The sequence below is a fragment of the Hemicordylus capensis genome, chromosome 4, assembly GCF_027244095.1.
Source record: "Hemicordylus capensis ecotype Gifberg chromosome 4, rHemCap1.1.pri, whole genome shotgun sequence".
Lineage (NCBI taxonomy): Eukaryota > Metazoa > Chordata > Lepidosauria > Squamata > Cordylidae > Hemicordylus > Hemicordylus capensis.
Window position 1 is genome coordinate 25,090,167 of NC_069660.1, and position 14,114 is coordinate 25,104,280.

The window sequence follows — 14,114 nt, forward strand, 5'->3', positions numbered from 1 at the left end:
TTATTTTCTATATGTAAACTGCTTTGAGAATGTTTGCACTGAAAATAAATACAGGTGACCCTTTTTATCCACGGGGGTTCCGTTCTGGCTTACATCCGTGGGAAACGAAACCGCGGATAATGATTGAGTCAATGGGAATTGGGGAGTTAGGCTCTTCGAGGTTTGAAGAGGCCAAAAAAAGTGTGAAGGAGGCAGAAATAAGTGGAATAAAGTACCGTGCCATGCTCTCCAGGCCTCCAGCAATGCCCTTAAAAAATTCTGCTGATTTTCCATGAAAAGTCATAGAGAAATATATTTTTCTAAAGAATGAACCACAAAATGGCTCCATCCTGCAAAATGGCGGCCACAAACACTGGAAGTCATTTCTGGCCACCCAGAAACCACAGATAGACTAGTTTTGCCTATTTTTAGTACCACGGATAGTGAGGTCGGGTGTCCATTGCCCAACCGCAGATACACGAAACCACACGTGCCGGGACCGTGGATAACAAGGGCCACCTGTAAATAGTAGCAGTACTTCTTAACATGGCACTGTGTGCGCCTTTTTACAGAAAGCAGCAGAAATGTTCTAGCAGAGACTCTGCACTGCCTGAAAAACGGTAAAAGCTTCTACACTGGATCATTTCCCAGCCCAAGTTTAAAGGTACAATTAAAGCCCTGAACCAGCAGTGTCAAACTGCAACCCTCCAACAATTTCTGTTGTTGGAATACAAATCCTATCATCCCCAGTCACTAGCCAGGGATGATGGGAGTTGTAGGCCAACAACAGCTAGAATGCCACAGTTTGACAACTCTGCCCTAAAATGTTTTGGGTCCAGGATACCTGAAGGACTGCTTTGTCCCATATGAACATGCCCTAATACTAACATCTGCTCAGGTGACACTTCTTTGTCCCCATGCCCAGTCTCTGGAACTCCCCACTAGAAAGGTATTCCCCCATTACCCCTTGCCTGTTACCCCTTGCTAGTTATTCTGGCAGGCTTTAAACTGTCTGATGTTCTGTAAATACTGTTAAGGAAAGGAAAGGTTGTGCCATCGAGTCGGTGTCGACTCCTGGCGACCACAGAGCCATGTGCTTCTCTTGGTAGAATACAGGAGTGGTTTACCATTGCTGTCTTTTAAGATTGTTTTAATTATTGTCTTTATTTTTACTGAATAGTTGTGCCATTTTTAATTTTGTAAGCTGCCTTGAGCATTATCTAAAACAAAGCGAAGTATAAATAAATATAAATTTCCGCAGGGAGAACAGAATCCCGCCTGCATGCAGACTCTCACATATGAAAATTTACTATTTTCATTGGCTGTATGCAGGAATAATGTAGCAATTTTATCACAAGCAGACCTGTATTAATTGGATTGCAAATATTCTGAACTAGATCAAAGGCCTTGTGTTCTACAAGTTCTATGAAGAACCACATGTATATATTTTTATCTTTGTTTTGGACACCTAAACCAGGGGTGGGCAAACCTGACCCTCCAGCTGTTGTTGAACTAGGATTCCCATCTACCCCAGCCACAATAAAAAGTTGCTAGGGATGATGGGAGTTGTAGTTCAACAGCTGGAGGGCCAGGTTTGCCACCCCTGACCTAAATCTCATGAAGGACGGTAGTTCAAAAACTGTCATTTTCTAAATAGTCCACTGAAAGCTATCTTCTTTTGCTCAGTATTGTACTTTTTAGGGTCTTTTTTTTCCCTAGCCAAAAATTGGGAAAGCATGGTCCAAGTTCTCTGGATTCTCTAGGAATTCAGTGGCTGACAGCCTGCATATCAAAGCATTGGTGCAATGAGAAAAGCATCAGTGTAGCATCAGTGCTTCTGAAGAGTTAACAGTGCTACACCAGTGCGTGTGTAGAATTTCAGTGACCTCCCCTTCCCCAGGAAGTCCTCTTATGTTACCTGAAAATATGTCCCTAAGGGCTACACAACCCCCAGGGACATATTTTCAGCTGTCATAGAGCCCTTCCTGGTGAAACAGAGGTATTCAAAATTTGCTCCCACAGGTGAGTCAGCAGTGGAGCTGAATTAGTTGATCTTTTGACTGGAGTTTTTCCCATTGTATCAGTGCTTCGTTAGTCAAGATGTCAACCAATTTCTGTATTAGAAATCATGTTATATGGCCTCATCTGCTCGATCTGTAAGAAGTAGATGTTTGAAGCCAATCCTTTCTGGAAACCACTTCCACTTCCTGGAAACCAAGGTACCCTGTACTCATTTCTGTAACTGACTCAAAGGTGCAGAAAAGGTCACCAATGAAAAGCACATTTGTGTAGTAAGAATGTCATTTCTGTAAGCCACTGCATAATTCACTGGCACTATACTTCATGCACATTCATATCAAAACACTGAAGTTCAATTTTCATTTCAAGTTAGTTAAAATTTTAGAGCTGTATCCTTCAGAAAGAATACTGTTTGTAATATTTTAACATATGGAAGAAGACAAGCATTACCCCTTTAGTTCTTTAATATTCCAGTTCAGCCTCTGATTCCTCTGATCTGTTTTAAGCATTTTAAGGCATATCACAGGTTTATCTAGTTTTAACTCTGAACATTTAAGTATATTATGGAGGATATAACTGACTTTTTCAAATATTTTGCCCCTGCCATGCATTAAGTGAACATGTGGAAGGGAAAACAGAATCATACTGGGCAGCCCTACACAGACCTTCATATGTTCAGCAGACTATCTGAAACATGCTTAATGCATGAAGCTTGGGGCAGGCAGGTGCACCCATTTCAGGAGTGAGGTGAGCACAGTCCTCAGGGACATATTTTCTGGAACACATAGAGGGTTTTTGGAGGAAGGGAAGATCAGCACAAACCACTTGCCCTTCCTGTCCATGTGTGGCAGTATTAGGGATGACCTGCTGAGTCCTCACTCTCCTAGTCAGAATCCCAGCCAACGTTTCCAGTCCTGCAGATTCTTAGTCTTCATTCTCGCCAGTGCCTTGGCAGTATGCCTGGCAGTACCAGTGCCTGGGCAGTACCACTTCAAAATGCAAGTGGGGACTCGATGACTGAATCTTACACTCTGTACCAAGGTTTCTTAACCTTGGGCCCCCAGATGTTGGACTACAATTCCCAGAATCCCCAGACATGGCCTTTGTGGCTGGGGATTCTGGGAGTTGTAGTCCAACAACATCTGGGGGCCCAAGGTTAAGAAACCCTGGTCTATACTCTCCCCACAAAATCCCTCCAGATAAAATTAACTAGATTCAGGGTGAAGGGTATTAGCTAAGCTTCCTCTCTGGCATACGCGTTTTCTGTGTGAAGGTTTTATATTTTTTCATATGGAGAAGCATTCTATCAAGTGAGCCCCCAAATGCATTATTAAGTTGTATGGCTCACATACAGATTTACCACCTGGGTGAGAACTAGCCACGAGGCTTGTATTTGCACTTCTAGAAACTGCTTTGTCACTGCAGGAGCAGTACAGGAACAGATTGCTCTTTTAATGTGGGTACTGTGCATCTATTATATACATAGGCAGAAAAACTAGAGAGCAGGAATTTTGCTATTATGCACAGCACAATTCAGCTGAGCACATCATTAACAGAACACAAATATTCAGAAAGAAGAGAAGCAAGCCCAAGGAAAGAGCTTGATCTACCGGACTGATTTGTTCTCTTCTTTTGCTGCATCATTAAGAAGCGCCTCAGAAAAGGAGCCTCATTAAGGACATCAGGAGGGGTCCATCTGTGGGTGCCACCGGTTCATCTGGTGGCGATCTGGGATCGGGCCTTCTCAGTTGTCCCCCCTGGATTGTGGAACGCACTACCCGTGGATATAAGAGGATTATTTTCTTTGGAGGCCTTCAGGAGAGCCTTAAAGGCCCATCTTTTTAGCCTGGCTTTTAAGGATATCTAGAAGCTCTTCCCCCGATCAAGTGGGAAGGGCTACCCTGTTTTGCAGGGAGGAAGCCCGGGAGTGCTTACCTCCCCACAGATGATTGGTGCCTTCTCCCCGGGTGGGTGGATCACCCACCCAAATGAGCAGTGGCTTCGCTACGGTGCTCCCACACTCAGCTGTGGCTCAGCCGGCAGCTCCGGGGGTCGAGCGAAGGGAAGCACCGCCGTGCGGGCCCACCCTCCCGAGCCTCAGTAATGCACGGCGCAAGTACGCAGTGTATTCCTGGGATCCCCGCTCCCCTTGTGTGCCCGCTGTGCAAGCAGCCATGGCTGACACACGATCAATTGAACAAGGTTAACGGAGCAATTGCTGCGTTAACCTCATTTAAGGGGGAGGGAATTTAGGCAGGCTTGCCGTCAAGCTGCCGCTGGGAGCCACACTGCTCCTGGCAATCATACGCAGCGAAAATCGGTCTAGGGAAACCCAGCCCAATTTTCACTGCACGTGAGAATAGCCTTATGGTTTTAATTTTAATCTGGTTTAAATATTTTTATTTTGTTTTATTATGTGTTTCTGATCTTAATGTGAACTGCCACAGGAACACAAGAACACAAGAACACAACAGCAGCCCTGCTGGATCAGGCCCAAGGCCCATCTAGTCCAATATTCTGTTTCACACAGTGGCCCACCAGATGCTGCTGGAAGCCTACAGGCAGGAGTTGAGGGAATGCCTGCTATCCTGCTGTTACTCCACTGCAACTGAGCCACTTTAGGAAGGGCAGTATATATAACAACAAAACCACCACAAAGAACAGGCACTAACCTTTGCCTCCTCCAACATCTCTTGCGTTTCATCTTGAGGATGGCTAATAAAGACATCTCCAATTTGGTAAGGTATCAGGAGTGAATCATCATCAAGCATCATGATGTCATCACAGGCGTCTTCCAAATTCTGAAGCTGCTTCTGTGGTCAAAAGGTAAGTCACTCTCTAGCTTCTGATTTAATGAGGTGATTCAAGTGCAATGTGATGCATATTAGAGGGGAAAATATATGCTTCAAACACATACTGATGGGTTCTAAATTGGCTGTGGCTATCCAGGAAAGAGGTCTTGGGGTCACAGTACAAAGCACACTGAAAACATAATTACAATGTGCCATGGTAGTGAAAGAGACAAATGCAACCATCAAGGAACTGGAGCACCAATCCTGCAAAGGAAGGCTAAAAGTCTGGGGCTTTTCAGCTATCCAAAACAGGGAGATTTCTTTTAGTTACAAACTAAAGTCTTTATCCTGGCAGGAATTTTGAGCTGCACCAAATTTTACTCAAAGGAAAGGTTCTCACAATCATGCCGAGTCCAGCTAAGCAGGGTCTGCTCTGGTTTGCATCTGAATGAGAGACTACATGTGTGAGCACTGTAAGATATTCCTCTTTGGGGATGGGGCCACTCTGGGAAGAGCACCTACATGCTTGCATGGAGGTTCGAAGTTGCCTCCCTGGCATCTCCAAGATAAGGCTGAGAGAGACTCCTGCCTGCAACCTTGAAGAAGCTGCTACCAGTCTATGTAGACAATACTGAGCTAGCTGGTCCAATAGTATGACTTGGTATAAGGCAGGTAAGGTAGGAGAGATGGTCTTGTGGTAGCAAACCGTTTTTTGTCTGTGTGCAGGTAAGGGGATGGGGCCACTCTGGGAAGAGCACCTACATGCTTGCGTGGAGGTTCCAAGTTCCCTCCCTGGCTTCTCCAAGATAGTGCTGAGAGAGACTCCTGCCTGCAACCTTGGAGAAGCCATTACCAGTCTGTGAAGACAATATTGAGCTAGATGGACCAATGGGTAGAAGGCAGCTTCCTAAGCAAGATTTGCATGGCATGCACACTGCCAATTTCCAGTCTTAAGAACCTGGAAATTTAACAGAACTCCTCCACTCTACATCAAATACCAGATCATTGAGGTCAGACAAATGTTGAGCTCAGCAAAAACCTCTATGTCAGTAAAAAACCTCTGGGTTCTCATGACCGGAAATGGAGAACGTGCATTCTGTGTCAAATCTCCCAGTTCCCCTTCTGACAGGCTCGGCATGATTGTGCGAACCCGCCCAGAGTTGTATAAAATGCCGTTACCCTGGTGGCATGGGAACTCCCATTATTCTGATGACATGGCACTTGCTGTAGTGCTGCTCCTTCCCATAACGGTAGGCTAACAAACAAAGCACAGGGAACATAGGAAGCTGCCATATCCTGAGTCAGACCATTGGTCTATCTAGCTCAGTATTTTCTTCACAGACTGGCAGTGGCTTCTCCAAGGTTGCAGGCAGGAATCTCTCTCAGCTCTATCCTGGAGAAGCCAGAGAGGGAACTTAGAACCTTCTGCTCTTCCCAGAGCAGCCCCATCCCCTGAAGGGAATATCTTACAGTCCTCACACTTCTAGTCTCCCATTCAAATGCAACCAGGGTGGACCCTGCTTAGCTAAGGGGACAAGTCATGCTTGCTACCACCAGACCAGCTCTCCTCTCCTCCATGAATGGCAAGGAAGAACCCTCTGCTGCAGCTCCCATGTCAACTTTAATCTGGTTAATTGTGCAGTGGACTCCTTCCATGTGATGCATAAATTTATCATCCTGGCAGCATTGGAAGGAATGCCTTGCTACTGCTCCCCCATGTGGAGTGAGGTTTGAGCCCTGCCTTACTGAGCACAACAGTAAGCCTCAACAACAGGCTGAGCACTAATGACATGATTCTAAACATGTTTACTCAGAAATACGCTCTACTGAGTTAAACTAGGATTTAAACCCTAGTATGTTAGGATTGCAGACCATTACCAGATCCCCACCCCAAAGGCCTTACACTGATGGTACCTTTTTATCCTCTATTTCTTCTTTCAGCTCTGTAATTCTGCTGGTATTTCTTGCAAACTTGTTGATTTTCTGTTGATCTTCGAAAGTAACATTGACATCTTCTGCTGCCTAGACAAGAACCAAAGTAACAGTGAGATATCAAGAAACACACTGGACTTTTTTATTATTAATGCTAATTTTAATGCTGTTTTTAAACACACAGCTTGCAAGGGACAGTAATCTGCTTTCTCAGTTGAATCAGAGTACATAATGCTCACCATTCAGTTTAAATTAAATTAAATTAACAAGTAAATTAATTTGTTAGCATATCAATGTTTCATCAGAATGATTTTCCAGAACATTCCAAAGGAGCTAGTTTCACATAAGTACAGCACTGTATGGACAAGATCATGAAATAAAAAGAAGCACATCATCACTTAGGAAGTTGAAGAGAGTTACAGGAAAGACATTTGCACACACCCTAGGGTCATCTTAAGTGGCGCAGCAGAGAAATGCTTGACTAACAAGCAGAAGGTTGCTGGTTCAAATCCCTGCTGGTACTATATCGGGCAGCAGCGATATGGGAAGATGCTGAAAGGCATCATCTCATACTGCGTGGGAGGAGGCAATGGGAAACCCCTCCTGTATTCTACCAAAGAAAACCACAGGGCTCTGTGGGTGCCAGGAGTTGAAATCAACTTGATGGCACACTTTACCTTTACACACCCTAGGAAATGTGTGAGATCACAAAGGAAACATATGCCAAGGCGTATGGAGGGGGACATTTCTCTCTCAATACTTTTTAAATAAATACCATTAAAATGTACAGCTCTCAGTACTTGTAATAAAAAATATTTTTAAGGGATTTGTGGGTGACACCTTCCCAACTCATAGGCGCAATCTTCAGCATGAATTATTATTTCTTCCTTTGCAAGGTGCCATCAGTCATAAACTGCCAAATGCCTTAAGTTCCAGAGCCATTGTTTCATACTTTCTGAAGATGTCAAAATGTTTAACTGCTGATAACCTGCTTAGTCTAGAGTCAAATATGCTGAATGTGCAGTTGCCCTACATATTATCTTTGGATGATGTGCAAGGTAATTCATCTGACGAACAGGCCAAAGTTATTTGCATATCCATTAACCCTAAGGTTTTGGGTTCACATATAGCCCCAATATAGACTTTTTCTATACAAATTATGCAGGAACACAACTATATTTCTGGACAATTCTATGCTGAAGTCAAGACTTGCCAGAAGGAAGAAATAAGGTACAAGGAACACACAAAGAGATGTGATCCAGTTTTCAAAGCAGCAAATGAGACTTTGAGCCTCTAATTCTGATAGTGGCAGACATCCTGACTAATGCTACATTCATGTAGTCAAAAGCAGTGTGTGTGCAGAAGATGCATTCCCATTTCTGGAGTGCAGGAGCTTGGGTGTGGGGAGGTGGCATTTTTGCCAACCTCTCTTTCCCCCAGAAGCACTCTGTGCAACGTACAAGTAGGTTGGAGGGGATGCACAATCCCAAGGATCGCATTTGTGCTCCATGGCCTAACTCCCAGGTCAGTGAAAGCTTTCAATTATTTTTTAATAAGATAAAAGTTTAGACTGGCAGCATTTACCGATGACAAATCCAAGCTGACTTTTACTGATCACTGCACTGTAATCAAGATGCTTACAGACAGACTGCTATAATATCTTCCAGTATCTTCCCCAGTACTGACAGACAGACCGACTGGTTTACTGGATCTTCTTCCCATCTCCCACTTTTGGAGACTGAGACATTACCCTATCTGCAGTCTTCCAACAACTCACTCCAGGATTTCTCAAAGACGATGGACCGAGGTACTGACTACACCAGCAAGTTCTTTTAGCACCCTAGGAAACGCAGGGTAGTTGGGTTGGGGGCTACTGTATAGGGCTCAGTTCTCACACCAAACATCATTACCCCGCTCCTCCTTTTTCACATGCAGGGCACTATAACCATTCACTCTGCAACAGCCTGTCCTACACTAGATTCTGAAGCAGGTTATGTTCCAACTGTATCAGTTTGCTAAGAATACTTAATAGGATGCTTAAGGCCGTGATTCTGTGCATATTTGGGAAGAAGTCCCCTTAGATATAATAAGCCTTATTCCAAGAAAATATGCAGAACATCAAGCTGCAAGTCTCACAACGGATCAGGTTGTTATTATAAAAGAGATGAAGACACACATTCAGTAACATTTACTACGTGGATAAAATCATTCTAAAAGTAGCAGTAGGGCAATAGTCTTATTAGGATCAACTAAATCAAGGGTTCCCAACCTGTGGTACTCCAGATGTTGCTAAACTACAACTCCCATCATCCCTAATTACAATTTATTGTGGGTGAGAATGATGGGAGTTGTAGTTCAGCAACATCCGGAGTACCACAGGTTGGGAACCCCTGAACTGAACGGTCACAAAGCTGTGAGCAGGCATTTAACAAGGAGCGGAGTTGCACCATTAGAAAAAGCCACAAAGCAACTAGCAATAGCAATAGCAATAGCAATAGCACTTACATTTATATACCGCTCTATAGCCAGAGCTCTCTAAGCGGTTTACAATGATTTAGCATATTGCCCCCAACATTCTGGGTACTCATTTTACCGACCTCGGAAGGATGGAAGGCTGAGTCAACCTTGAGCCCCTGGTCAGGATCGAACTTGTAACCTTCTGGTTACAGGGCAGCAGTTTTACCACTGCGCCACCAGGGGCTCACAAGGGTAATATTTAAGACTAGCCGACCCACACAGAGCATCTGTACGCTCTTTGGGGCTGGCTATTCCCCCCATCTGGTTCCACTCTCTCTTGCGCCCTCCCCTCCCCCCTGCCCCACTCTCTTTTCCTCTCCCCTCCCCCCCGTCCCCACACTCTCCACAAGCTGCCCCACTCGCTTCCCTGCCCCCTTGCCCTCACATAGGAACATAGGAAGCTGCCATATCTTGAGTCAGACCATTGGTCTATCTAGCTCAGTATTGTCTTCACAGACTGGCAGTGGCTTCTCCAAGGTTGCAAGCAGGAATCTCTCTCAGCCCTATCTTGGAGATGCCAGGGAGGAAACTTGGAACCTAGATGCTCTTCCCAGAGCGGCTCCATCCCGAGGGGAATATCTTACAGTGCTCACACTTCTAGTTTCCCATTCATATGTAACCAGGGCAGACCCTGCTTAGCTAAGGGGACAAGTCATGCTTGCTACCACCAGACCAGCTCTCCTCTCCTCTCCTCTCACCAGCTCTCCTCCTCTCCCCTCGTCTGACCGTCCTGTCGCTGCCTCCTGCTCCCGGCAGCCAGGCCAGGCCGCCGCCTCCTCACCTGGGACGGGCCAGGTCATCCCACCGCCTCCCAGCGGCCAGCCAAGGCTGCCGACGCCTCCTTTCCTCGGATGGCCTGGCCAGGCCAGGCTGTCCCGCCTCCGGCACCTTCCAGCGCCCAGCTTAGGCCGCCACCGCCTCCTTACTCAGGACGGCCAGGCCAGGCCAAGCCAGGCAGTCCTGCCCCAGCGCCTTCCAGCGCCCAGCCGCCACCGCCTCCTTACTTGGGACGGCCTGGCCAGGCCAGGCTGTCCCACCCCCAATGCCTTCCAGCGCCCTGCTGAGGCCGCCACCACCGCCTCCTCACCCAGGACGGCCTGGCCAGGCCAGGCCGTCCCACCACCACCTCCTCTGGCCATTTTGTGGCCCATTGCCACCTCCATTTTTTCTTTCATTTCAAGTCTCGCCCAAGGCCAGAACTTTCGCAATGTGTTGCGAGAGTTCCGCTGCCAAATCCAGGAGAACACGCATGCCGGCTTAGAGAATTAAATATATAAATTATTATCATTTGATACCTAACAAATGCATGGCCCTATTATTATTTTTTATCCCCACCCCTGACTGATACAGCAATTTGCACTTGTGTGTGTGCCATCGAGTTCCCCATAGCTAATTATCTATCTATAAACTAGTAAAACAACTTGAAGTCTGCAGGTGCATGAACATCTTATGTCTCTGACTCTAGCCTTAGGAACATAGGAAACTGCCATATGCTGAGTCAGACCATTGGTCTATCTAGCTCAGTATTGTCTACACCAGTGTTTCTCAAACTTTTTGGAGTCAAGGACCGCTAAATTCTTCGTGCAGAGTTTCAAGGACCACTACATTCTTCATGCGCAGTTTCCCGGACCAGCAGTTAGTAAAGGGGTTTCAAGTCTGTCTATCTGTCTGTCTGTCTGTCTATCTATCAGACTTCTATACTGCCCAAAACTTGCATCTCTGGGCAGTTTAGAATGAAAATAATATAAGCATTAAAATAATTAAATTTGGAATCTTTTGCAAACATTGAATATTAGGGGTTCTTAACCTTGGGTCCCTCAGTTAAACTCCCATAACCCCCAACAACAATGGCATTTGGCCATTATGGCTCGGGATTATGGGAGTAGAAGTCCACCAACGTCTGGGTACCCAAGGTTGAGAACCCCTGAATCTAAAAGCCTGGGTGAACAAATTTGTCTCCAGTATGTCTGGAGTGGAGGTGCTTGTGATTACTCAATGGAGAGGGGATGCTGGGCCATTGGAAAAATTCAAAAGCTACATGGGGCCAATGAAAACAACATACAAGCAAGCCCCACTGATGCAAGAGGGAAACAGTGTTCCCTCTCAAGGCGCCTCGACCACAACAGGCAGCTGGGTTTCAATCAACCAACCTTTGGCTGCAAACAATGAGCATGCAAGAACCAGCAGCCCTTCAAGTGGCGCCCACTGCCATACTTTTTCCTCCATGCCCCCGCATCGCATACAGTTTGAAGCTGTAAAGATAGGGAATAAGATAGCTATAGGAAGATCTCAGCAGCACGTGGAGGCAAGGCACAAGAAGGGTCCCATGCCTCCGTGATACTCTTCCTCTTCCGTGCCATGTGCAAAATTGAGGAAGTGTGCCCCTTGATTTCAGGGGGGGGGGTTGACTCCCAGTCAGGGACCGGCACTCAACCCTTCGGGGACCGGCAGCGGTCCAGGGACCGGTGGTTGAGAAACACTGGTCTACACAGACTGGCAATGGCTTCTCCAAAGTTGCAGGCAGGAGTCTATCTCAGTCCTATCTGGAGATGCCAGGGAGGGAATGTGGAACCTTCTGCAGGCAAGCATGCAGGTGCTCCTCCCAAAGCGGCCCCATCCCCTAAGGGGAATATCGTGCGGTGCTAGGTTAAAATGTTGGACTAGGACCGAGAAGACCCAAGTTCGAATCCCCATTCAACCATGAAACTCACTGGGTGACTCTGAAACAGTCATGAATCTCTCAGTCTAACCTACCTCACATGATTGTTGTGAGGATAAACATAAGCACATACAGCGCTCTAAGCTCCTCAGAAGAAAAGCAGGATATGTCATAAATGAATAATGATGATATGGTCTCCCATTCAAATGCAAACCAGAGAGGACCCTGCTTAGCAAAGAGGACAATTCATGCTTGCTACCACTAGACCAGCTCTCCTCCCATTGAGGATGATGATGATGATAAAGAGAAAGAATTTTCAAAAGGCGCAAACCCATGCAGGGGCCAGACAGATCTCCTTAATCATTACTAGTAGTATTCACCTCTGCATCCGACCTCACCTCCAACGAGCTCTGGGGGCTGTACATGGATCTGGGTGATCCAACGCTTAGCCACAACAACCCTGCGAGGTAGGCTGGGCAGAGGAAGCGCTATTGAGCCCGCCCCTCTCCCATGACGTGGGGGGGTCAGAGGAGCGCATGCATGGGCGGGGCTCCCAGGCAGGGGGTCCTCCAGCCGGGTCCTGACCCCCACAAGACGGATGCATCACGTGCCTTCAGACCAAGCGCCGCCGCCCCGCCACCCCCACACCGTGTGGAGGGAGATCCGGACAGATCCGGACCAAGGCAATAGCGATGTCCCCCCGTACTCTGCCCTGCCCTGGCTGCGGGCCGAGCGGAGCTGGCGAGACCCCCATCACAGCCCCCAGGCATTGCGTCCCTCCCTCGCCCGCCTCCTCAGCCTCTTACCGCTTTCTTCATGGTGGCCGCCATCTTGAAGACTGGACTATTTTCCCTCCTCCGCAGGGAGGTGATGCCCAGTCGCCTTCCCCTCACCCCCTTCCTATGCCCCCACTCTTCCTCTCCTCTTCGCCCTTTGAAGACCAAAGGGTGAAAAATCTGCTCCCCGTTTTATTTGGTTTTGGGGGGGTGGATTATGAGAGGGGTGGCTTATATCCACCCCCCTCCGGAGGATATTGGTATGGCCCGCGTTAAAAAAAGAGAGGGCGGGGGAGAAAACTGCGCTCCGCCGACTGGAAAAAATGGGCGGATGGCTGCATGCAGTTCTCAGCAATAACCGGTAGGTGGCGGAGCAAACCTGAGAGTGAAAGACTGGCTGTTAGTAGCTGGGAGAGGAGGAGAAAATACTAGCTTCACACTGAGATCAAGTGCACATGATGGTAATATTGAAACGATGTACACGTGGGCATATACGATCATCATATATGCACGCGTGTAGATCGGTGCAATAACACTATGTGCATATGATTGCAATCCATATGGACGTTTGCTTCTGGGAGGCTATTCGCTCCATGAGATCCCCCCCGCCATTTTACTGATTGTTATCTGCTGCCTTTTTAAAAGTCTAATCTTTTAAATCATTATGATTTTTATTATTGTATGCTCTGTTAATGTTGTATGCCACTCTCTTTCTCTTGGAGAAAAGAAGCAAATGAGAGGGGACAAAACATGCATCAATAAAGCTTCCTCCACTCTTATTTAGATGTATGTTTTGTTTCATAAGAGCCCTTGAAATAAGAATATTCCTCAATGTGTTGGTCGTGTATGAAAAGTGGTTCCAAAAGACTCTGAGGTGTCCTCTCTCAGGGGTGTGCATGAAGTGTGGTTTGAGCACCACTTTGGTGCCACAGAGAGGGGAGTGGGAGCTTTAAGAAAGAGGAGAGCAGGTCCGTACCCCTGCGTGACACCAGCACGCACATGAGAGTCCTTGCAGGCGTGGGTGTCATTTGTGTGGTCAGAATGGTGTTTCTGATCACACAAATGGCGCCCACACATGCACAGACGCCATGTGTGTGCTGGCGCCGTGTGGGAGTACTTGGGACGCACACCACCTCAGCAGGGAACTGTATCGGGTGGCAGAGAGCACGTAAGGACCTGCTCTCCTCTTTCTTAAAGCTCCTGCTCCATGCTCCCCTCCCCATGGCACCAATCCGGTGCTTGAACCGCGGTTCGTGTACACCCCTGCCTCTCATGTTTCTTTTCTGTTCAGTGCATCCTCACGTGTGCTCTTTTGCTTCTAAAAGTGGGGCCATAATAACATGTGTCTGCATATGCATATAGACTGCAGCTAATGCATGTGTGTGCACATATTATAGCAGAATGTGGAAAAAACTAGCTCAGCAGAAGAGCACCTGCTTA

The 14,114-nt window shown here is 46.9% G+C and overlaps 1 protein-coding gene across 4 annotated transcripts in view; it reads right to left on the reverse strand.

Annotated features, from left to right (window-relative positions):
* The window catches only part of PFDN4 (prefoldin subunit 4), a 54,303-nt gene extending 41,455 nt beyond the window's left edge, over positions 1 to 12,848 (reverse strand). For 2 of the 4 annotated variants that reach the window (XM_053247195.1, XM_053247194.1), the window contains exons 1-3: positions 12,279 to 12,605; positions 6,705 to 6,812; positions 4,671 to 4,811 (exon numbers count right to left, since the gene is read on the reverse strand). In XM_053247195.1, the coding sequence (XP_053103170.1) occupies positions 4,671 to 4,811; positions 6,705 to 6,812; positions 12,279 to 12,323 (294 nt within the window). In that variant the 5' untranslated portion in view covers positions 12,324 to 12,605. Of the gene's footprint in view, positions 1 to 4,670; positions 4,812 to 6,704; positions 6,813 to 12,278; positions 12,606 to 12,704 lie in introns of those variants that run through there. The other 2 variants (XM_053247197.1, XM_053247196.1) reach the window with 2 other exon arrangements.
* Positions 12,849 to 14,114: the final 1,266 nt, after the last annotated feature.